This window comes from Lagenorhynchus albirostris, chromosome 14, assembly GCF_949774975.1.
Source record: "Lagenorhynchus albirostris chromosome 14, mLagAlb1.1, whole genome shotgun sequence".
NCBI lineage: Eukaryota > Metazoa > Chordata > Mammalia > Artiodactyla > Delphinidae > Lagenorhynchus > Lagenorhynchus albirostris.
Window position 1 is genome coordinate 40,864,587 of NC_083108.1, and position 27,205 is coordinate 40,891,791.

A 27,205-nucleotide genomic window follows, 5' to 3' on the forward strand; every position below is an offset into this window, starting at 1 on the left:
GAAAAACCTAGGGGTGAAACAGGAATAAAGACACAGACTTACTAGAGAATGGACTTGAGACTATGGGGAGGGGGAAGGGTAAACGGTGACAAAGCGATAAAGAGGCATGGACATATATACACTACCAAACGTAAGGTAGATAGCTAGTGGGAAGCAGCCGCATAGCACAGGGAGATCAGCTCGGTGCTTTGTGACCACCTGGAGGGGTGGGATAGGGAGGGTGGGAGGGAGGGAGACGCAAGCGGGAAGAGATATGGGAATATATGTATATATATAACTGATTCATTTTGTTGTGAAGCTGAAACTAACATACCATTGTAAAGCAATTATACTCCAATAAAGATGTTAAAAAAAATATGCAAAATTGGGTAGGGGAATATTTGACCTACCCAAAATCAAAATAAACAATTTCCAGCCTTAAAAAAATTAATATACTTTATCACATTAACAATAAAAGGAAGAAATGGATCAAATAATAATATCAGTAGATACAGAAAAAGCCTTTTGTGAAATTCAAAAGCCATTCATGATACCTTTCAGAAAACTAGAAACAGAAAATAACTTTCTTAACATGATAAAAGACGGCTTTAGAAGCTGCAATCATTGGAAAACATTATTTGTTCATAGAAAGTTCAAATGACTCTACAGATAAACTGCTAAATTTTTGAATTTGAGGGAGTCAGTGGATATAGAATAAATAAAAATTCATAGTATTTCTATAAACTGGCCCCAAATAACTAGAAAATAAAATCTTAAAATGGATACTGTTTATAATTGAACAACTAAACATCAAATGCGTAGGTATATATCCGCCATAAGAAGTATAAGCATTCTCCATAGAAAACTACAAAACATTTTCGAGAAAAATCAAAGAAATTCTAAATATATGGAGTGATCTACTAAGTTTATGAATTATGAATCTACTAAATTTATGAAATTCAGTATTTTGAAGAATGTGAATTCTCTCCAAGCCAACTTATACATGTAATGGAATCAAAATTAAAAACTTAATTGGAATTTCTGGAAGTTGATGCATGAGAATTCTGAAATGTATAAGGAAATGCAAAGAGTCAAGTATAGTGAATACAGACTTGAAGAGGGCCAAAGTTGGGAAATCATCCTACCTGTTATCCAGATTTACAATAAGTTCACGGTATAAGAAAGTGTGCTATTAGTAGATATATAAGTGAACAACAAGACAGAATAGAGGTTCCAGAAACAGACTTTGAATGTAAACATGGCCTCTTGATTTATAAGAAGCTGACACCAAAATAGTGTAAAAAAGAATGTATTGGAAAATAATTGGTGCTGAATCAAAATTAAATGATGCATGATCGATTAGATATCTATACTTAAAAGAAGAACCTTGACCTTTTATTTCACAACATATACACAAATCAATTCCACCTATACTACAGATGTAAATGTGGAAGTTATATAAAGCTTTCAGAGAAAAACATATGAGAACATCTGAGTTATTCTAGTATTGCCAGAGATGCTTTAAATAGGACACAAGAACAAACCATGAAAGAAAAAGTTCATAAACTCTTAAAATTAAGAACTTCCATTCATCAAAGGACACCATTAAAGAATGAAAAGACAAGCCACAGCTTAGAAAAAAATACTTGACGATACATATATCCAGCAAAGTACTCTCATCCGCAATAAATGAGGAACCCCTAACAAAACAATAAACTCAGGCAACCTAATTGAGAAAAACTGGTGAAAGACTTGAAAATCACTTCACAAAAGGGACTATACAAGTGGGCAATAAATACGAAAAGACATTCAATAGAATAATCATAGAAATGCAAATTAAAACCACCATGTCTTGTCTCTACACACTTTTCTATAGGGCTAAAATTTAAAAGTATAGATAAAAATGTAGACCAATAGGAACTCTCATATCTCAGCTGGGAAGGTAAATTTGTAAAGGTAAATTTTAAAAGTAAATATTTTAAAAATATTGACACTATCAACTAGAGTTGGACATATGCATATATGATTCCACTTACAGATGTCACGAATTAGTGCACATGTGCACCAAAATACGTTAATATTTTGTAAAATATGTTAATAACAGCTTTATTCATACTAGTTTCCCCACAGAAATTCATCAACAGTAGAATGGATAAATTGTAGCTTATTCATAGAATGGAGTAATATATAGCAATATAGCAAAATGAAGTGTTGCCACACAAAAAATATGAATAAATCCAACAAAATTAATATTAAGAAAAATATGACAGACTGAAGAGAATACGTAGCTTGGAATTATAATTATATGAAGATCAAAACAAGCAAAACGTGTGTGTTGGGAGTGTTTGTTATTGACTGGGAATGGATGTGAGTGAATCTTCTGGTGTGAGGGTATTTTTTTCTATATTTTCATCTAGGTGGTGGTTATGTAGGGGTATTCATGTATAAAAATTTATCAATTCTTATATAATTATGTATGTTGTACCTCAAATAAAAAGTGTAAAGCAAACCAATGTAATGAATATAGACCTTAATGAATAGAAAACACAGTTACCACAACCATTTTATAAAGGATATACACCAACTGCAAAAATTTTGCATTTTTTTAACAAAATTCGATTAAGGTGAATATTGAATGTATATTCTGGATTTAAAAGAGTACGATAAAATTTCTTTAAACATTTTCATTCAGATGTTTCAGCAATTTTGAAAAGTTTATTCTCTTTGTATCGTGTATGTAGGTATAAAATTGTACATTTATCTCAGAAACCCAGCAATCTTTACATTTGCAATAGTTGGTTAATATTCCTGAAAGTTTAAAAAATTATTCACCCAACAATGTCTCAGCCTATCAAAAGTTATAATGTGGTGTTATATCAATCACCGTATTTGAATCATTTGTAACTACATGTGACACGGAAAGAGGGGATAGACTGGACCCGGCTGCCACTGTAATGAAGAACAAACCCATGACTGTGCCATTACCACACTGACTTACAGCTCAGAAATTAACGTGCAGAAGTAGCCCAGAACAGCTTCTGTTGTTCAACACAAGTCCTTGATAACAGACAGGGATGTCTTTTTTATATGCTGTGTTTTGTTCTTATTTTTTATAATTTTCCCCAGCACAAATAATGTCTCTTAACAGAAGGGTTATATATATATATATATATATATATATATATATATATATATACACATACACGTATATATGTGTATATATATAATTCTTAATAATTCAACCAGAATTTTTCAAAACATACAAACATTTTTTCAAAACCATTCGCATGATCAGCTATCAGCAGACAAGTTAATCATTTAAAAATGATTAACTAGAGAGACTTTTTTACTTAACAGAATAAGACTTTCATAATATAATCAAGTTTATATTTAATCTTGAGGAAGAAACAAAGAACTATCAAAATTTTCTTACTAATATAATAATAGACCTTTAAAATACAATCGAAAAATGATCAAGTGAATTAATAAACTTGTTTCAAAATAGAGATGATAGTTTATCTGTTACAGTTAACATATGCAGAAATTTAGTTGGGAGCTCGTGGCATAGTCTATCTAATGTTTAGAATTAATTTTTCAGTTGTTATTGACATGCTATGTTACTTTACATACTGATAGAGAGCAAATGTTTTATACAAAATACATGATTTATTTAATAGTTTCTAAGATTTATTTGTTAATGAACTTGTTGCAAAGAAACTGCAGTGTTTGATTTTCCATCATTAAACTGTTAGTTTTTATGCAACATATTATTACTTTTGATAAACCTAACATAATTCTTGTCACCATATTAGTTTTATGTCGCTGCCATAATAAATAACTGCAAACTTAGAAGCTTGAAAGAACACTACGTTATTATCTTACAGTTCTGTATGTCAGAAGTCTTTCGTGAATCTCACCTGATTAAAATCCAGTTGTTGGCAGGGCTGCGTTCTCTTCTGGAGGCTGGAAAGAGGCACCTGTTTTAGATTGTCGGCAGAACCCAGTTCCTTGGGGCTGTGGGAACTAGGCCCTATTTGCTTTCTGGCCGAGGGCAGAGGGCCATTTCTGCCTTCTTGAGGTTGTCTGCATTTCTTGGCTTGTAGCCTCCTTCTTCCATCTTCAAAGGGGAAAAGGAGATGGGTCTCAAGTCTCTCTCTCTCACTTCAAATTTCTCCTGCTTCTTCCTTCACGTCCTCTGAACTTCAGTCAGGAAAAGATTTTCCACTTTGAAGAATTCATATGATTAGAGAGTCACACCTATATAATCCAGAATAATCTTTTCATCTCAAGATCTGTATCTTTACTCACATCTGCAAAGTCCCCTCTGCTTCGAGGAGTAGCATATCCATAAATTCCCGGAATTAGAGCTGTAATAGTTATCCATGAACCCCCAAGGAGACACCTTCTGAAGGGCTGATTTGATCACAGATGCCTGGAAGAATGGAGCCCTGCGTGGACTTCAGATAGCTTCCATGAGTATCATTTTATTCAAAATCACGTTCATGAGCTTCTCCATTTGAGTGGTTCTAAATTTCAGTACCTAACTGCATATGAACAGGTTTCCACATAAGGGCTATCCTCAGGTCAGTCATTACTCTGAGATCAAAGAAAGGTAACAACTGAAGATTTACCACTGAAGATTTCTGGAGTGGATGTAGCATCTTATTCCAGGAGGCTTGCTCTTCCTTCCTTCTTTCCTTCCTTCCATTTTTCCTTTTCTCCTTTTTGGAAAAAAAAAAATTGAAAGAAAGAAACTTTCATGAGGAAGAAAAGTTAATCTGGCATTGGCAAGTGTATAGGGTTAGGGAGTGGCACTTGTTATGACCTGGGACAAAGTAAGGATGAATCCTACGAAACTGAGTAGCCTTGCCTATCTCATCTGAAGAGAGTGAGGTATATAAAGTGTTGTATCGATTTAAAACATGTTTCACTCTTTCATATTTAAGTAATTGAAATACACAGGACTTTTTTTTTTTTTTTTTTTTTTTTTTTTTTTTGCGGTACGCAGGCCTCTCTCTGTTGTGGCCTCTCCCGTTGCGGAGCACAGGCTCCAGACGCGCAGGCTCAGCGGCCACGGCTCATGGGCCCAGCCGCTCCGCGGCATGTGGGATCTTCCCGGACCGGGGCACGAACCCACGTCCCCTGCATCGGCAGGCGGACTCTCAACCACTGCGCCGCCATGGAAGCGCCCAAGTAGATCTTAAATGAGAGGTCTAAATTGGAACTTTGTTTTGCATGATACTTATATATTAATTTAGGGTCTAAAGCAGGGGTCAGCAAACATTTTGTGTAAAGGGAAAGACAATAAACAGTTTAGGCTTTGGGGTCCACTTAGCCTGTATTGCAGCTATTTAACTCTGCCACTGCAGTGCAGAAACAACCATAGACAGTGTATAAACTAATGGGTGTGACGGTGCTCCAGTAACTTTTATTTACAAAAGCATGTAGTGGGCTGGATTCAGCCAGACAGCCATAGTTTCATGATCCCTGTTCTATATGATTTTTCCCATACTGGGATGTAGTTATCTGGGGAATTAGATATGTCTAAAGATGAGCCTCTATAGAAAATTGCCTTAGGTATTTTAAATCCTATTTCTACTTGAGAATCTTTACAAGGTCTGGACAGCGCCCCAGTGTGGACCACATCAGGTGGTTAGAGATGCTCATGATCTTTTATTTCTCAGTAAGAGGAATATCTGAGAGGAACAAAAGAGAAAAAAACATTGGTGATAATTCTATCCATAGGATATTTTATTAGACTGCAAATTATTTGCTGTACGTTTCATATCTGGCACCTCTGGGTCAATGAGTCTAATGTTTTCGGACTCTGTATTCCCAAGGAAAAGACACTGAGGCGCATTTTTCTTATTTTAAAGGATGCTTTTTCTATGAGAATACAGTTTCTTTTGAAAGACTGATGTAATTTTATAGAGTATTCAGAAATGAGAGCATTTACACATATCAATCTGGAATCTTAAGGGCCCTGTAATTCACATTCACGATTAGGAAGTGATGTAGTCCCAAGATGGTAGTTAGGCTGAAATCAGATTGGGCCCTCACCTTATTGCTGCTTTCTTCTTAAGCAGCCTTGGACAAGAAATTGACTTTCCTGGCCTCCATTTTCTCATTGTCCATGTAAGAATTTTTAAAAATTTTCTATTCCTTAAGGACTTGCACCAAATTGTTAATACTATCTCTGGGGTATAAAACTGACTGTGGTTACTGCAATGAGGGGCTTTAATTTTCTACTTCATGTACCTCTCTTTTATTTGCATGTACTATAATCAGCATGCATCATTTTATAACAAATAGATTTTTTAAAGAAATATTTAAATTCTACCAGAATTTATACCATAACATGAGTGTGGCAAAGAAATTGGCATTAAATATAAAAAGGAATTTTCAAGATTAAACATTTTCTACAAATATCAGGTGAGATCAGGTTACCTGACTACACCAATAAGAAATTATGAAATAGCATGTATTTTAGTTTCTCAATGAGCTTACTCAATTTATGCCATAATATACGTCCTTCAACCTCTTAGATCAGTCTTCCTCTCATTTATAATAAAGTTTCAAGGTACTGTTCTTATAGTTTCTGCATTTATGTAGTACATTATCACTTTATGATAAAGTTAGCTGATAATTCCTTGACTCTTTTTGCTGATGACCTTTTAAAGCTGCATAATTAGAATAAGTTGTGGTTACTGTATTGGAATCTCTATCCCATGGGCCAACAAGGCAGCACATTAATTCTCTGCATCACCCACTCCACGTGCAGTGCCCTCAGCACAAAGATATTATTCTTTGTAATCACATAAAGAAAGGGTCTATTTAGTGTTAACTGACCTTTCTGTGACTGATCAGCCTTTTCCACCAGTGAAGTAGAAATGTATATCATTAAAATGTGAGTAAATAGGAAACCTTTCTAAACTTAAACCATTCACATCAGGAGGTGCCCACGTAGAGGAGGTTGTTCAGTCTTTCATATGAAATGGTGAAAAGAGTAGCAGATGTTAAAAATGTATTTTAAAATATTGACAATTGAAATAGAGTTAAATTATAATAATGTGTAGGGATGTTTAAAAAGGAAATAGTATGCAAATATGTTTCTGTTTAACAATCTTAAACAATATTAGAAGACACATTATTAAATTCATATATATTCAGGATTAAATTTTTAAAGTTTATTTAATCAAGTAAAAAGAAAGTTTAGGGTAATTATTAGTACTGTGACTGTCACTTACTGAGGACATACATGTATTTGTTTAAATCGTGTATTTTAACTTGGAAAAATATATTGGGGATATAGATTACATTACACTGATTTTTACTCTCTTTTTCTCATTATATAATTTGTTTCTCTAATCACTTATACCAAATACTTTGAGGGGACTTTGAATTATATTGAAGAAAATTGGATCAAATAAAAATTTAATAGCTAATGTAAGTGGCATCCATCTTTAGCGATCCCTAAAGCCATTGAGTAGCTGTAGGAGAAAAGCTACAGGCAACATGGAGGTAAATCTTCCTTTAGAAAAAAACAAACAAAAAACCCCCCACAAACCCATATTAATCAGGTGCTTTTTAATATTTAACAAGCATCTATGTTTCCAAGCCAGATTTTTCCCTGCCAAGAACATATACAACACTTTGTGTGTGAAATATCTTTAGAATCTATTCAAAAACTGACTCTTCCTTGAAGCTTTGCCCCTCACTTTCACTGGGCTGCTCTCTCATGGAACTAGTCTCATAGTTTGGATATGTCTTCCATCCTTCTTCATGTTTAATGTAATCTAATGTAGATAGCTTTGGGAATGCCTCAAGTCCCCTATCTGATTGCAAGCTCCTTTGGCCCTGAAATTGTGTCATTTTTCATGCTGGTGTCAATAATTCCTGGTCAAATATATACACTGGACAGAGTCAAAACATAATAAGGAAAAGCAGGGCTAATACCAAGTACTCATAAATTCCCAATGGATGTTTTCTGAGTTCTGAGGGGCAATGCTGTAGTGTCCATTAGTAAACTGTTGAGTAAACCAGCCATAGCCAAATGTGTAAGCCCATCAGGGACCTCAGACAAGGGGTCCTGTGTGTGGTCGCTTACGTGGGCGCTGAGGTGGAGGACCTAAGCAGAGCATCCGCTGGTGTCTAGCAGTGACAAGGTGGCAGGCTTTTATCAATGTCCTAAAGGTGCTCTTTGAACTCTCACAGTGTCCCCCACAGTGCTTTGTGTATACCAGTTGCTAATAAATTAGTGAATAGAGAGCATTTTGTCAAACATGATAATATGTAGAGTTTGAGGCATGTTACAACCTTGATGCAGAGGACTGATTTATGCATTTAAAAATCAAGAATGTTCAAGACTAATTATCGGAGAACTCGAGTTGGACAAGAGACTGGTTTCCATGGCAGCACAGACAAGGAAGTGGGTCCTGGGAGAGTTAAAACAGTTATGTGCTCCTTTGAGACTCCAGGGTATCGACACATATCATTCTCACAGACTTACTCCTTGGAAACACTGGGAGAGCTCTCGTTTTCTGTAGTAATTGGTGTATAGATTTTAAGGGAGCAGCAATACAGTAATGCCTCCATGCACACAGTAGGTGATGCATCTGAAAAGTATGCGTTTTCTCCGTGTCTGTTATATTGTTAGAGAATTAGCATGTATTTTAAGCATTTGTGTTCACCACGCTAATTCCCGCAAATCAAAGAGAATGCTTTTGAAGCAGTAGTGTTCACAAAGAGACTTGGAACCTCCATGTCTCATTTATTCTAAAGTCTGTCCCCTGCACATTCAGTACTGATGCCTGCTTTAATAACATCAAAACATCACTGCATACAACACTACCAATCCAGTGCCCTTAACTGGCAGAGATGTACCAAAAGCAAATGTGGGGACTGTGGAGATTGGGTGGTATGATATCAACGGTGTAAGGCATGAGCATCTGTACAGGATCACATGCTACTGAAACACTGGTACTTGGAGTGTTATGTATGATGCTGTGCATCAGTAAGATACTAAATATATGGGCACATTTCACTATTTACATTGTATCATTTTAAAGTCAAGAGATAACAGAACATTTAACATGATCTATGAAAGTCTAATTCACAAGTCTAATTCACAAGGAAACAATAATCTAATAGTCCTAAAGGGGCCAACAAAACATTGTTCTCAATTGACTCATCCAGTTTTCTCAAATATATGCTGACCCAAATGGCAGGACAGCTTATATCACCAGCCAAATAAAATGGTTCTTCTAAGATTCAGGTCACCGTTTATTTCTTCTATGAAGCCTTTTCTGACCCCGTTTTCCCCACCTGGTAGAATCAATTCAGGGTACTTCAAGAAATACCTCGAGGGGCTTCCCTGGTGGCGCAGTGGTTGAGAGTCCGCCTGCCGATGCAGGGGACACGGGTTCATGCCCCGGTCCGGGAAGATCCCACATGCCACGGAGCGGCTGGGCCCGTGAGCCATGGCCGCTGAGCCTGTGCGTCCGGAGCCTGTGCTGCGAAACAGGAGAGGCCACAAGAGTGAGAGGCCCACGTACCGCAAAAAAAAAAAAAAAAGAAAAGAAATACCTGGAATGGACTTGGTTCCACTCTGCCTCCTCCCGGTCTAGCCTGTAATCCCTGGTGAAAAGAGTTCACATCCAGCCTTCTCTTTAATCCCTGGAGTAATTATAGAGTTGGACATACATGGTAAACCTACTAACGGTTTGCTAAACAAATGATTGAGCAAATGAATAAATGAATGAAAGCTAGAAGTGAGGATGCTCTAGAGTAACATTGATCAATAAATATCAGCAATACAACTTTTGCTTTCGGTAGTTCTGGCAGCAAGTCAATTCTTTCGAACCGTGGGACTAGAGTGAGTGTGGTGCAGTCGGTGTAAGGACACAGACATGGCAGCAACAGCCAGCAGAGCCCTGGCAAGATGCAAGAAAGCAAGGAGCTGTCTACAGAAGACTATTAACAACCAAGAATCAGGAGATGACAGACAGATCATCAGAAAAGATCATCTGAGACTGCCACACATAATCACATTAGGATCAGACAGTTAGAATTAGAACTGGGTCAGAAGATGACAACTCTCTTACGATGAATGCATAATTGAGAGAAGGACCTAGCCCATCTGCCCAGTGAACTGGATCCAAATGCCTGTATTAAGAGTAACTGAGGGTATAGATGACATTATAAATTTAGTCATAGGCACTAGGACTATTTTTTGTTTGTTTTTTGTTGTTGTTGTTGTTTGCGGTACGCGGGCCTCTCACTGTTGTGGCCTCTCCCATTGCGGAGCACAGGCTCCAGACGCGCAGGCTCAGTGGCCATGGCTCACGGGCCCAGCCGCTCCGCGGCACGTGGGATCCTCCTGGACCGGGGCACGAACCCGTGTCCCCTGCATCGGCAGGCGGACTCTCAACCACTGCGCCACCAGGGAAGCCCGGCACTAGGACTATTTTAATAACACTAAAACATTTGTAAATAGCTGTGTAGGTTTTCTATACCTACATGTACCATGCAAATATTTTGATCATAACCATCTCTCTAGAATGTTTAGATCAAGTTTTTTTCTTGTACTCTCCTTTGCCATTAGTCCTTAAATTAAAAACAAATGATCCCCTCCACCCTTCGCTCAAAAAAAAAAAAAAAAGTTCAAATGGATTTAGGCTTTCTCCAAAGTAAGTGTATCTGGCTGGACCTCCAGAGGTCTCAACATGTAGCATTACTCTGTTGCAATCAACTGTAGTCCAGAGTTGTGCAGGCCTCAGCTGTAAAGGTCTATGCACTTGACACACGGTCTTGCCAGTGAATATATCAGGCCTAATCAAATCACGGAATATGGAATTATGTAGATCAAAAACCCAAGACTGGTTATAGGTAACCAGCATACCCATATTGACTTACAATGAAAAGTAGCTACCAAGGGGACCAAGTTCTAATTTCCTTCAGCAGTCCAATGTATCTATGTCAACAAGCTATGTGTTAGCCAGATTTATGAAAAGAGGTTGGTGGAAATAGGCTCAGAACAAGGTAATTGTGTTATTTGATCTGATTGTTTAATGTCGTTAGGTTTTATAAAGATGGCATTGTGTAGAGTTAGAGAATGCTGGCTTATGTTTATGAAGGAGGTATACTGGATGGTGCAGAGTATGGGATTTGGAGCCAGTCGGCCTGGGTACAAAGCCAGGTCCTCCACTTAATATGTTTGTAACCTTGCACAAGATGCCTGGTGTTTCGGTTGCTATGGGTGCATAACAAATACCCCAAAACTTCATGGCACAGGATCCTATGTGTCAGAAATTTGGACAGGACATAGCAGGGCCAGCTTGTCTCTTCTCACACACTCTAAACCATCATCTGGATGACTTGAAGACTGAGCATTGGAATCATCTTCAGATGACTCATTTACTCACAGTTGATGCTGTTATCTGAGACCCGAGCTAAGGTTGTTTACTGGAACAGCTACAACACCAATAACCTCTCCATGTGGCCTGAATTCCTCACAACATAGTGGCTGGTCCAAGTGTAAATGTCCCCAAGGAGAGAGCCAGGCAGAAACTGTATGCTTTTTTTTTTTTTAATAAACTAGCTTTTTCAATAAATTAGTTCTTTTAAATAAACTAGCCTGGGAAATCACACAGCAATATTTCCACCATACTCTATTGGCTGGAGAAGCCACAAGTCTCTCCAGGTTCAAGGGAAGGAGATATAGACTGTTCTTGATAGGGAGTGACAGGTTCTGGAAGAACATGTGGGAATGAAAGTATTTCTGTGGCCATTTTTGGAAAATACAAGTTGCCTCACCTGACTTCTCATTGACTTTCCTTCCCTGTCTGTAATTATAATAACTAGGACAGTAGCCGTTCCATTACGTGTGGAATGCATAAGTTAACATTCAAATTCAGCCTTATTTCTAAGTTCTTGTCTATATATCACAAGGTGAAACATAAATAGATGATATATGGTCTATATTTGTCCAAAAAGAACTCATTTCTCATTATAATTCCCTATTCCCCACTGACCCAGTGGGAGAGGGAAAGGAGAAGGGGAAGAGTGAGAAAAAGAAGCTGAAAATAGAGAAAGTGGAGGGAATATCCTAGATGAAATATATGGCTTAAAGAATAATAAAGGTCAAGTGGAAAAAAAAGGGAAAACTACTATTTTGATATCTTGGGGTCGCAATCTGCCTTCATCTTTCAGCATTTTTGGTGACAGAAGAGGCCAGGTCTTGCTTTAGCAATGGTTTCTCATTACTTTTAGGATCATGGGCTAATTAGGTAATTCAAAAAGAAACCCACTGTGTACAGTTTCAAGGGAGTCACGTGCCTTGTGAAAATCAACGATGCACCCAGAGAAAGAACTCTTGCTCAGTCTGGACAATGTGGTATATCCTTAGAATAATGTCCAAATACTCAATTGAAAAACATATTGTATGAATTCTTTTTATATACATCCTTAAAATCTTCACCTCTGAAGTAGTGTAGTATCAAATAATACAAATAAATGTGCGTCATTGTAATATCATCAGTAAGTTGTTCCACGGAAGTGGGCCAATAAAATGTGTAGTTCTAAAGCGATAACTGCATACATTTCCTAACTGTTTATTCTGTGTATTCATTCATTCATTTACTAAAAACTTGGATACCCACTAATGTCAGCTCTGCTTTGTACAATGTATCTTACAGGTAAACAAAATGATGGTGTCAGCCCTCATGGAATTTATAAGTAATTTTTGTTCACCCTTTATAAACATAATCTTTATTTCCTAATAAAATATTGGGGTGATAAGCTGAATATACCCCCAAACATCAAAGTTTAACTAATAATTTGAGATAACAGAGAACAAACCCTCCTCAAGCTAAGTATTTTCTTTACTAAATTCTAGGCAACATGGAAACTATTAACAGACATTCAACCTCTCTTCTCTTTATCAATCCATATTCCCAATGTTTCATCTTAATAATCATTAATAATGGGAATTGAATACATACCAATAAATCTGGCTTTGAGAAAGTGTTTATTCAGACCTTTGGAATGAGTTTAATGCATATGGAAAACAGAAAAAAATGCAAAAGATTGTAAATTCTATACTCTGATTATATATTTCTATGATTTTTAAATGTAAATCTTTCCCATAAGACCACAAATTCTTGAGTTTCACCATTACATCTTAAATCTTGGCATACAGTAGTTACTAAATTAAAAGTTTTGAATAAGCAACTGAATGAAAATGAGAATGAATGAATGAATAAAATAATACTGTAAATCAACTCAGAGTGCAGTTATTTTAACCTATAGAGATTACAGTCAAATTTTTCTTTAATGGTTTTAGAAACAAACTTTTTGTGTAAGTTTGCGTTTAGTCAAGACCTTAAGTAGGAAGACTCTACTGATAAGATTTAGCTGGATTGAATTTAAAAGCATGTAAAAGCCATCTACTTCTGTTATTAGTTCCTTCTTTCTTCTCACCCTTTTATTATATTGCCAACTCCAACTTTTGTGCCTTTATTTAATATCTTCTACTGCTTGCTGTTCAACTCCAGTAGTGGTAGCATTATTTCACCTGGACACATATCCACCAATAATTATCATTCACTGTTTGCTTCATTTGCATGTTATAATACCATTGGTTAAAATTAAACCAGTCAGAGTTGTGAGGTGGAACCACAGTTAAACATAAAAAAACATTTTCAGTGTCAGCAGAATACATTATTTAAAATTAAAAAACTTAAACTTCGTTGCACATCTGAAGGTCACTGACTTTCAGGAATAGGTAGTGAATTGGTAAATCCTTCTATACATTCATTACTGAGAAATGATAATGTAAAGTATCATGACTGATGTAACAATGTTTTGAAGATTCATTGGCCTAAATACACAGTTTAGTTTCTTAGTATCTACTCTAATTATGGCATATAAAACAGTAACAACTGGTGTCATACAGAAATTGAAAATACAATTGTTTGGAAATAAAACTGTACATTACACAATGAGCAAAGCATAAAGTACCAAATATATCCCCAATTAAGTACCATTAAATAAGTTTTAAACAAATTCCACAACTTTTGTAGCACTCCTCTCAAATTCAACATTTATAATAGTCATCTGGGTCTTGAAAGAAATGTAATAGAGAAGTAGACTATCTCAGGTATCAGAATGTGCTTAAGTCAAACAACAAACAAAAAACTCAAAATGATTTCTTCTCATGCCTCCTTTAGAACATGTATCAAACTTCAAATTAATCACTTGAGGATTAGATTTTCCTATTAGTGTTAAGATATCAAAAAGAATTGTAACCATCTTTTCAAAGGTATCTCCACCAAAGAAAAATATTCATAGACACTTTGTCCTCCTACCAAAAGATAATTCTGTGATTTTAAGCAAGTTTATTAGATAGAAGTTTCTAAAGTTTTAAATTATTGTGCCAGAATTAGGACAAGGACACTTAAAATGGTTCTCAGTTCATCATTTTGGCTTTTTGAAGAACACCTATGACATAGTATTAATCATTAGAGATCAATATGGATACCAGGCTTTCATGAGAAATATGTTTGTTGACCTTAATAAATCTTCTTCAAGTGTGTAAATAGAGAAATATTTGTACAGGCAATTTTCTGCTGAATTACATTTCCTCCATGCGCATTCTCATACTGCGATATATTTTTTAACAACTTATACTAAAGGTTTGATGTGATAGCCGTTTTCCCAAAGAGACGTTTTTAATTGCTTCACAATGGTTATTTTTATATCTTGTTATTTAATCATCATTATCATTGTCATGATTAATCTGCATTTGTATGTTTTGAAAACTTTCTGCTTCTATAAATAATGTTGTAACAAATAAAGCTTTTTGATTAGGATAAATTTCCATAAGATGAGTTACTAGATTAACAGGTTTGAAAATATTTAAGGCTGTTGATAAATTCCATATTTTTTGAAGCAGCCAAAGAAAATTTTCTGTGCTAGAAATGTAAAAAGAATCAACAGCTAAACTGAATCACACCTCTAACTTAAAATGAAAGGCAGCCCCTAATTTGCGAGTGGGTAATGTTAGTAAAAGTTACATTCTGAGGGTTTTGTATTAGATTTGACATATATATATTTAGTCATGGGGAGTGCTGTAAAGTTCTCAGCTGCTCAAAGAGCAGATTTAGCTTTGAATATAGCTAAAGTATACTAGTAACAAATAATGGCTTTCTCTGGGTGCTTCTAAACGTTGAGTTCCTTGCTCCTCGTCTTTTTTACTCTTTACTTCTCTGCGTTTTGAATGTTTTCTGTGAGTGCCACCACTCTGAACCTCTTGGAAATAGGATTCTAAGCTTCCAGATGTCTTCTATCTACTTGAGCACTGGGGCTTGAGAAAACGAAAAGGGGTGGGACATTGGAGGAAGTCTTCTGGGATGCTGAGTGAAGCCTCCAGGACTGGGTACTTCCCAAGGCATTGTGGAGGGAGGTCTGGGAAAGAAGGAGAACAAAAGTCAGACAGACTCTGATGAATCAATGTTCAAAAATAAATAAATAAATAAAAAGACCATTTGCATCAAGAAAGAAAATTATTAAATCCAAGGAGGATATTAGTGTCAAGGGAAGCATCTTTTTGGTTTTATTTTTCTACAATATATAATGTAATACTTTTAGATAATTCAAATGTAAAAATTCAAACATAAATTACAATGATTTAATTAAGTACATGTATATATTTATCTTCTAGAAAATACAAGATGTTTCACTAGAAGAAAATCTACATTTAGCTCAAGAGTATCAGAAATTACAGAATATATTCTTAACAGTAAAGGACAACTATTTCAACCTATATGAAAAACAGCTATCACTTGATGGTTTGATTCGAGATAAGAAACAGGTAAGTTTTTCATATTTTTCTAAAATAATGATTTACTTGACGTATGTATCACAAAAAGTAACAAGTAGTCAGTCATGGGGTCTCCAATCTTATGGTGGTCTTTTATATGCCACCAAATGGCATGTTTTCTTTTTGTAAAGTTTTGTTTTATATTTTTATCAACATTTTGAAGTTGAATTTTGAAAAAATATTTGAGAAATGAAAAAGCATACTTTCTAATCCACAATGTTATACTAATTTGCTTTTAATTATTGTGCCCTGAACTACCAAATATTTGTAATGCATAGATTTAAATATATCATCATATATTTCAAATTTCAGTTCCATATGTAGGTAACTTTCCATGATATACCTTTAATTCTTCCTCATGATGTATGGGCTCCATATTTTGGTTCCTATTTTCTTATTAAATATGAGGCTTAATTAGAAACTTGGAGAAACTTGACCTCTCTGGTTTCTGGAAATCACCAGAAATTCTAAAATATTTTGTAAAATCTTCTATAATACTAAAAGTGGAAAAGGAAAACACACAATATGCCCACAAATCCAAAAGCAAAGAGAAAGGTCCATTCTTAGAGTGTTAAGATACAGCCACTTCCTCTATATTCTTCTCCAGTTACTCATTGACAAGAAAAGTTATTTTCCTTTGAATCTTTGTTTCTTCCCAGAATTTAAATTTCAAAAACTAGAGGCATGATTAATTTTTAACAATTCACCTAGCTGTAAAAACCAGTAGATTGCTAATGAATCCTTTCTCCTGTTGTCACCGAGATTACTACACTATCAATTAGTAGCTTAAAACTTCAGTACTATATTTACTATTATGGAATATAGGGAGGACAGGCCAGGATTTGAGTGTAAGCTCTACCAATTACTAGCTCAGTGATCTTGGCAAATTATTTACCCTTTAAGACCTCAGTTTTCTCATCAGTAAAGTGAAATTTACCTCAGAGGAAAATTTTGATTAGGAATAAAAAAGAGACCAACTGCCATAGTTACTTTGAAAATAAAATTACTATGCAACTGTGAGTAACTATTACATTACATTCATCTACTATGCTGCTTATAAACAGCCTTTGTTTCCCATCCATCTACTCTCACGCAAGTTAAAGCTTCCAAATATAATGGGAGAGAGAGTGTGTATTTTTCTCTTAAAACATTTGTATTGAAGTAGTAGCAAGATGAAGGTAGATCAAGAAATAAGTGTGTTTGGAAAAGAATTAAGAATACAACTATATGCCAAAATTTTAGTGTCCTCAAACCATTGTGCAGGATTCAAAGAAAGGATATCAGTGTATCCATGGAGGTTTTGCCAATCACTTCACGCATTTGACATTGTTATTGAGTTTAAACATATTTCATTTGTTGCTGATAATTTAGGAGGATAAAAGAATCAATGGCTATACTGTATTCCCTTTTCTAACCAGGAGGGGAAAAAACTAAATTTTTATCTATAGTTGTTATCAGTTTGTATAGAATCCTTTGGTGGCAACTGACAAATAAATTAGATACCTGCATAACTAGTGAAGAATTCATGCCTTTAAGAAAGATCCCTAAACATAGTATTTCCATAGTAAGAACCAAGTTGTCTTCATGTCATTTTTGGAATTAAAGCACATCCTGATTCAAGATCCAAGGAGTGAGACCCTGGTATAAACAGACAGTGGAGCATGCCTAGAGATTGGGTTTATGTTTGTGATGATCCCTCAAACGAATCATTTTTAGCACACCTGTTTCAGGGAAACTTTCAAAGATTTATTTGTACTTCCAATCATTTTTCATTTCCATTCTTCAGCGATGGAGGTCATTAAGTGCAGGCTGCCCTTGTCGGTGTCATGTAGGATCAATTTGCTGCAATGGACAGAGAGACCTTATTGATGCTGTTAAATCTGTCAGTGAGAAATCATATGTCATTAGCGTCTAATGCACTGCTTACAGGATGGAATTCGGCCATCAAAACCGAGAAAACTCTTTAATATTTTAGACCATTCTCTTGATAGTGCAGCATTTCCCTTGACCAGTTTAGTTTTGGGTATACAGAAGCGCTGCTCAACCTCTGATTCCCTTGTTGAATTTCCTTGTCAGATAAAATGGAATTTTTTTGTATCTCTTTCCTGTTTTAGAATAATTTCATTGATTTTCATTGATGAACGTATTTCATTGATGAACGTTCATCATTGATGATGAACGTATTTCATTGATGAACGTATGCCAAACATACGTTCCGTTTGGCAGAGTAAATAATTATATTTTACTTACCATGCTTCTTAGGGAGTATTATTCTTTTTATACACATTATGCACTTTCCTACTTCTCAGTATTTTTAGACCAAGAGTAGCAAAGAAAGCCTAATGGAAGAGTAAAACAATTTAAGTACAAAAAATAATGTCCCCTTCCTTACCACAAATTTATATACAGGTGTGGCTCAAATTTTAGAATGTTATAGTATTACTTTTGATGATAGAATTATGTCTGCTTCTTTTGCACATGTTTCTTGACACTTTCCTGTATTCTTTTTGTAATTTTACCCTTTAAAAATCAGAAACAAACAAAAACAATTATGCAAAATTCTTATTAGCCATGTTCATGGGTAATGATAGAACAGAATTTAGTCTAAAGCTTCTCAGATCTCGAAATTTAAAATCACACTAAAGAGGAATGAAGGAAAAATAACCAAAAAACAGGTTGTATTTCTATGTGAAAATGGACATTTTCATCATTTTCGTTGAAAGATTTCAGGTATATTTTTCATATATTCTTTTTTTAAAAAAACATGAATATGTTGATAAAATTACCATGTGTTTGTTTTCATTGCTATCTCAAGTTCTTCAGGCCTGCAAAGAAAGGTAAGCTAAGCAAGTGTGCAAATGTTAATGGTTCTGTTGGCTGAAAACAAGATCTCTTCCAAAACTGGTTAAAATATATTTTAGTTCTTTTATAAACCACTTATAAAGCTTAACCTTTGCCCTACTCCAATTCTCAGTGCTTTCACACTAAGGGAATAAAGATTATTATAGAATCAGTCAGTGCTTAACAAGCACTTACGTGGACAGGTATCTGTGCCATGCAATTTGCAAACATTATCTTTGAAATGTCCCTCAGTAATCCTAGAAATTTTTCTATTATCATTATTCTCATCATCTCCTATATAAGATATAGAACTGAGATTGAGTGTGTCACATGGTAACCCGAGTAGAGGAAGACTTACTGAGACGGAAATAAAACTCAGGATTTTCCTACATCCAACCATTTCATAACCATGACACTACCACTCTACTATAACATTACTGAACAATTCTATACATGTCTCATTGGGTTTAAAAGCATGTAAAAGCCACATAAAGTATGCATTATGTCTCTAGTGTCCAACTGAAAGAGATTATTTGATTCACTAATTGCTTTTGTAATTTCATCCCATTGAAGGTACTTTTTCAATGATGATTTTCCAATGAGGAAAGGACTACCTCCTTAATTAGAAGCTATTTAATTTCCATAAGTATTATAGATAGGTTTCACAACTCTTAAATTGTAAAACCTTTGGACTAGGAGTGCCTTTAGAAATTTTACCCATCTCTTTTGAAGACTGTGTTACAGATGAGGAACCTTAGGGCCTGAATGGCTCAGGGATTTAATACATATACAGTTAATTAGAAGAAAAGTTGGTCTAAGACACAGTTGCCTTAACTTAGGTTCAAATGTTGTCTCCAAGAGACTATAGATGAGCATGTGTTGTGATATTTTTCCAAGGTTTGAAGGGACCAATAGCTGAGAAGTAATGAGTAACTGCCATGGATATGCTCAGATTGGAGCATCACCTTTTAGTGACCTGATCTTGTGAAGGAGTCATGTAGGGACATGAATCAGAGGACTACTCTGGAGCACTAAGGGGTGCTTCCGGACCTCATAGAATTCAAACACTTCATTCATTCAATTATTCAAAATAAATGATTAATCATCCACTGTACTGACAAAGATACAATAAAGGGCACAGGAATACGCCACCTCATCTCAGCTTCCATGCTGACCGCTGTGATCCCCAGAGTCCAGGGGATTCTTTCCTAGAATAGTCCATAGAATCAAAGCCCAACAGCATCCTCTCTTCACCCAGCCAAAGGACAAATCATGAATCTTTGCTCTTTAATCTATATCACCTCAGCCTCAATGGACAGTTTCCATCATAAATTCTCAAAAATATTTTATCATTCAGAGATCTCATTAGCATGTTTTCTCTTTCCTCTTTCAGTTTTCAAACGTGGGTTTCCTCTAAAACTCACTTTACATTGATTGGGTGAGAAGTCAAAGTCAATTCTAGCAGTGAAAAAAATTATTTTCCTATAGAAAATGTGAAAGCTGTTTTAGTTCTCATTTTTATATTTCATATTGCTTATTATCTTGCAGGTATTAAAAATAGGCTTTGAGTGGTGATTTTTATGTGCTTATTTCAAAGTCGATAGAAATTCATTTCTTTGAAAGGAAAACCATAATTTTTAAATAATTTTTGCCTACAACAGGTATGTGATGACTTTGTCAGTATTCCTTCCTCTCTTAGGACACAGGTATATGAGCATGTGCACACACACACACACACACACACACTTGTTCTAAAGGAGTTACCACACTTCATAGACTAATGAGCTTGAATAAAATTCCTACTGTCCCTTTCTCTAAAGAACTCTCAAGAGACCTCTGATCCCTGAGAATGGAATAGACAACTCGTCATTTTTGTTTTATCCTAATGAATCTTCCTTTTGCTGTCCAAACCCCATGAGAGAAACACCAAAAACTAAGTATATATTTCTGGATAATATTTTAGAAAAGTCAGCTTGGCTTAAATCAATCTAATTCTTCAGTCTAATGCCAATTTTCAGTGAATTGTAGATTTATGTATCTTTTATGCAATTTTGAGAAGATAATCTTCTGGTAAAGTTATATGACAATAAGTAGCTTTTTAATGATAGCAACACCTTGAATGTGATTTATTGAGTGTGATGGGATCCCTGATATACCAAAGACACTCAAGGTAAAATTTTGTATACATATATATATATATATATATATATATATATGTGTGTGTGTGTGTGTGTGTGTATATATATATATTTATTTATTTATACATATATATATATAAAAATGAGATCCCTCCCCTTGGAACACTGACAGGTTTTGGCACACCGCCAACAGTAGGGACCTATCAAGAATAAATCAGGCTGCTTAGAAAATCACAAAGGTTTGAGAGACAACCAGGAGCCTAGGGCAAGTTTTAATGATAAGTTTCAACTACAAAAGGCCACTCCTTCAAGACTGGGAGAGGTAATACATAGAAAGTGTTTTGCCTAATACATAGGAAAAAACACAGAGTCAAGCACAGTGAGAAAGGAAAGGAATATGTTCCAAATCAAAAAACAAGATAAAGCCTTAGGAAAGACCTTAATGAAACAGAAGTAATTTTCTTTTCCTGATAAAGAATTCAAAATAATGGTCATAAAGGTACTCACCAAACTCATGAGAAGAATGGATGAACACAGTGAGAACTGCAACAAGGGAAAATATAAGAAAGTACTGAAGAGAAGTCACAGAGGGACTTCTGTAGAAGTAGAATATGACAAATGAACTGAAAAATACTCTAAAGGAGTTTAACAGCAGACCAGAAGAAGCAGCAGAAAAGATCAAGATCTGAAAGACAGGGCACTGGACCTCACCCAAACAGAGCAGCGAAAAGAAAAGAGTTTTAAAAAGTGAGACTAGTTTAAGGGACCTATAGGACAACATCAAGCACAATAACATTCACATTAGAAAGGTTCCAGAAGGAGAAAAAAGAGAAAGGGGCAGACAATATATTTGAAGCAATAGTGGCTGAAAGCTTCTCTAACCTGCAAAAGGAAATAGACATCCAGGTTCAGGAATCCCAGAGAGTTCAAAATAAGATGAACTCAAAGAGACCAAGACACATTATAATTAAAATGTCAGATGTTAAAGAGAGAATTTTAAAAGCAACGAGAGAAAAACAACTTGTTGCCTACAAAGAAAAACCCCTAAGACTATCAGCAGATTTTTCAGCAGAAACTTTGCAGGCCAGAAGGGAGTGAAACAATATATTCAAAGTCCTGAAAGGAAAAAACTTCCAAAGAAGAATATACTACCCCAGCAAAACTATCATGAAGGAGAGATAAAGAGATTTCCAGACAAGTAAAAGCTGAAGGAGTGCATCACCACTAAATCAGCCTTACAAAAAATGTTAAAAGGTACTTCATAAGCTGAAAATAAATGGCACTAATTAATAACAAGAAAACATGAAAGCAAAAGTCTCACTGGTAAAGGTAAATATATGTAAAGGTAGTGAATTAATCATTAATAAAGCTAGCATAAAGGTTTAAAGACAAAATTAGTAAAATTAACTAAAACTACAATAATTAGTTAAGGGATATATAAAATAAAAGATGTAAAATGTGTCATCAAAACCATAAAACTAGGGGGAGTAAAAATGTAGAGTTTTGGAATGAATTCAATTTTAACTTGCTACCGGCTTAAAATAGACTATTATATACATAGTATGTTAAATGTGAACTCATGGTAACCACAAAGCGTAAACGCATAGCAGATACCCAAAAGAAAATGAGAAAGGAATCTAAACATAAGACTAAAGAAAGTCATTAACCACCAGGAAACAGAGCAGCAGAAAAAACGGAACAGAGGGGAACTACAAAAACAGCCAGAGAACAGTTAACAAAATGGCAAAGTGCAAACCTATCAATAATTGCTCTAAATGTAAATGGACTAAATTCTCCGATCAAAAGACATAGAGTAGCTAAATGATTACAAAATAAAAACAAGACTCATCTTTATGCTACCTAGAAGAAACTCACTTCAGATATAAGGACACACACAGACTGAAAGTGAAGAGATGGAGAAAGATTTTCTGTGCAAATAGAAATGAAAGGAAAGCTGGTGTAGTTATACTCATATCAGACAAAATAAACTTTAAAACAAAGACTGTAATAAAAGACAAAAAAAGGCATTACATAATGATAAAAGGGTCAACCCAACAAGAAGATGTAACATTTGTAAATACATATGCACTCAACATAGAAGGACCAAAATATATAAAGCAAATATTAACAGACCTAAAGGGAGAAGTGGACAGCAATACAATAATGATAGAAGACTTCAACACCACACTTACATCAATGGACAGATCATCAGACAGAAAATCTGTTAAGAAAACATCAGACTTAAATGACACATTAGACAAGATAGACTTAATAGATATATAAAGAACATTCCAGGGGCTTCCCTGGTGGTGCAGTGGTTGAGAGTCCGCCTGCTGATGCAGGGGACACGGGTTTGTGCCCCGGTCCAGGAAGATCCCACATGCCGTGGAGCGGCAGGGCCCGTGAGCCATGGCCGCTGAGCCTGCGTGTTGGGAGCCTGTGCTCTGTAATGGGAGAGGCCACAACAGTGAGAGGCAAACGTACTGCAAAAAAAAAAAAAAAAAAAGAACATTCCATCCAAAAGTACCAGAATACACATTCTTCTCAAGTGCACATGTAACATTCTCTAGGATAGATCATATGTTAGGCCACAAAATAAGTCTCAATAAATTTAAGGCTGAAATCATATGAAGCATCTCTTCCAACCACAATGGTATAAAACTAGAAATCAATTACAAGAAAAAAGTGGAAAATACCAATATGCTATTGAACAACCATTGGGTCAACAAAGAAATAAAAGGAAAAATTTTTAAAAATACTTAGAGACAAATGAAAATGGAAATATAACATACCAAAATATGGGATGTAGCAAAAGTGGTTATAAGAGGGAAATTCATAGCAATACAAGCCAACCTCAAGAAATAAGAAAAATTTTAAGTAAACAGTCTAACTTTACACTTAAAGGAATAGAAAAAGAAGAACAAATGAAGCCCAACATTAGTAGAAGGAAGGAAATAATAAAGATTGGAGCGGAAATAAATAAAATAGGGACTAAAATGACAGTAGAAAAATCAATGAAACTAAGAGCTGCTTCTTTGAAAAGGTTAAATAAATTGACAAACCTTTAGCTAGACTCATGAAATAAAAAAGAGAGAGGCTCAAATAAATAAAATCAGAAATAAAACAGTACAAGTTACAATTGATACCACAGAAATATAAAGGATCACAAGAGACTACTATGAACAATTTTACACCAACAAATTGGACAACATAGAAGAAATGGATAAATTCTTAGAATCATAAAATTTTCCAAGACTGAATCAGGAAGAAATAGAAAAATCTAAATAGACCAATTTTGAATAAGGAGATTGAATCAGTAATCAAAACCCTCCCAACAACAACAAAAAAAATCCAGGACCAGACAGTTTCACTAGTGCATTCTACCAAACACTCAAAGAAGATTTAATACCTATTCTCAAACTCTTCCCAAAGGAGGGAATGCCGCCATACTCATTTTATGAGGCCAGGCACCCCGATACCAAAATCACACAGAAAAGAAATTTACAGGCCAATATCTCTGATGATCATAGATGCAAAGATCTTCAACAAAATATTAGCAAACTGAATTCAGTAATACATTAAAAGGATTATGCACCATATTCACATGTAATTTGTTCCAGGGATGCAGGATAGTTCAGCATCCAAAATCAATCAATATGATATGCCACATTAACAAAATGAAGGACAAAAATTATATGATCATCTCAATAGACGCAAAAAAAGCATTTGACAAAATTCAACATACATTTATGATAAAAAATATTCAACAAAGTGGGTATAGAAAGAATGTATCTCAACATAATAAAAGCCATGCATGGCAGTCTCACAGCTAACATCATACTCAATAGTGAAAAGCTGAAAACTTTCCCTCTAAGATTGGCAACAAGACAAGGATGCCCACTCTCACCACTTTTATTCAACATAGTTTTGGAAGTCCTTGCCGGAACAATTAGTCAAGAATGAATGAGTGAATGAATACATGAATGAATAGATAGATAGATAGGATCAAATTAGAAATGTAGATGTAAAACTGTCATTATTTATGGATGACATGTTTTTTATATAGAAAGCGCTCACAACTCCACCAAAAAATATGTTAAAACTACTAAACAAATTCAGTAAAGTGGCAGAGTATAAAATAAGAAAGAGAAATTAAGAAAATCCCATTTACAGTTGTATCAAAAAGAATAAAATATCTAGGAATAAATTTAATCAAGGAGATGAAAGACCTATACACTGAAAACTGTGTCATTGATGAAAGAAATTGAGGAAGACGCAAAGAAATGTAAAGATATTCCATGCTCATGGATTGGAAGAATTAATATTGTTAAAATGTTCATATTACCCAAAGCAATATACAGATTCAAAGCAATCCCTATCAAAATTCTAATGGCATTTTTCACAGAAATAGAACAAGCAATCCTAAAATTTGTATGGAAACACAAAAGACACTGTGTAGCCACAACAATCTTGAGTAAGGAAAACAAATTTGGAGGCATCATATTCTGTGACTTCAAACTCTATTACAAAGCTATATTAATCAAAAGAGTATGGCATTTGCATAAAATAGACACATTGGTCAATGGAACAGAATAGAGAACCCAGAAATTAACCCACTCACATATATTCAAGGAGTCAAGAATGTACAATGGGGGAAGGATGGTCTTTTAAATAAGTGGTGCTGGGAAAACTGGACAGCCACATGCCAAAGAACAAAACTAGACCACTGTCTTACATTTACACAAAAATTAACTTGGAGTGAGTTAGACTTGAATGTATGACCTGACACCATAATACTCCTACAAGAAAACATTGGCAGTAAGCTATGTGACATTGGTCTTGGTGATGAAGTTTTGGCTCTAACTCCAAAAGCAAAGGCAACAAAAGCAAAAATAAGCAATGGGGCTACATCAAACTAAAACTCTTCTGCACAACAAAGGAAACCATCAACAAAATGAAAAGACAACCTACTGAATGAGAGAAAATATTTGCAAATCATACATCCTGTAAGGGATTAATATCTAAATTATATAAAGAATTCATAGAACTCAATAGCAAAAAAGACAAACAATTTGATTTAAAAATGGGCAGAGGATCTGAATGAACATTTTTCCAAAGAAGACATACCAATGCCCAACAGGCACATGAAACAATGCTTATCATCACTATATCAGGAAAATGCAGATCAAAACCACAATGAGGTATCACCTCACACCTGTTAGATTGGCTTTTATTGAAAAGATAAGAAGTAGCAAGTGGCAAAGATGTGGAGAAAAGGGAACCCTCATGCACTGTTGATAGGAATGTAAATTGGTGCATCCACTATGGAAAACAGTATGGAGGTTTCTCAAAAAATTAAAAATAGAGCTGCTGTATGATCCAGAAATTCCACTTCTGGATATTTATCCAAAGAAAATGAAAACACTAATTTGAAACGATACATGCACCCCTATCTGCATAGCAGCATTATTTACAATAGCCAACAAATGGAAACAACCTAAGTGTCCATCGATGGATGAATGGATAAACTCAGCCATAGAAGAGAATGAAATCTTGCCATTTGTAACAACATGTATGGACCTTGAGGGAATTACTCTAAGTGAAAGAAGTCAGACAGAGAAATATAAATACCACATGATTTCACTTATATTTGAAACCTAATAAACAAAACAAACTAAACAAAACCAAAATCATAGATACAGAAAATAGAATGTTTGTTGCCAGAGGGGAGGGGATTTGGTGAGTTGGTGAAACAGGTGAAAGGTCTCAAGAGGTACAAACATCCAGTTACAAATAAGTCATGGGGCTCGTAATGTACAGCATAGTGACTATAATCAATAATATTGTAGAGCATATTTGAAAGTTGCATGAGAGTAAATCCTAAAAGCTAACTTTATATGGTGCTAGATGGCAACTAGACTTATTGTGCTGATCATTTTGCAATGTATGCAAATATCAAATTTTGTACACCTGAAGTGAATATGATATTATACATCAGTTATACCTCAAATTTTTAAAAAGAGTAACTATTGAAAACTATTGTGGACAGATAGACATTAAAAATATTTTCCTTTGTCAGCTGAAGGGTAACCCTCACAGCTTTTCTATAAAAGTTATCCTGAATATGACAGATGTCCCTTTTTAAATTTTGTACTATTCCATCATAGTAAATCACTGATTAAAAAAAAAAACTATAACCACAGCTAACACATTACCTGAGAAAAGGAAAGATAATACCATGATGAATAATATAGCTTTAGAATTTTTGAAGTTGTGTCAGATATAACATCATTCTCAAATTATTTCCTTTGGTGCTGGTAATCAGAATTGTGTTGTCTTTCAAGGAAAAATCCTCATTTTGAAGAAA

At 35.0% G+C, this 27,205-nt stretch overlaps 1 protein-coding gene across 1 annotated transcript in view; it reads left to right on the plus strand.

Annotated features, from left to right (window-relative positions):
- Nucleotides 1-27,205, plus strand: part of CCDC178 (coiled-coil domain containing 178) — a 370,210-nt gene that overhangs the window by 224,621 nt on the left and 118,384 nt on the right. The window contains exon 18 of the mRNA XM_060170501.1: nucleotides 15,701-15,850. Within this exon, the coding sequence (XP_060026484.1) occupies nucleotides 15,701-15,850 (150 nt within the window). The remainder of the gene's footprint in view (nucleotides 1-15,700; nucleotides 15,851-27,205) is intronic.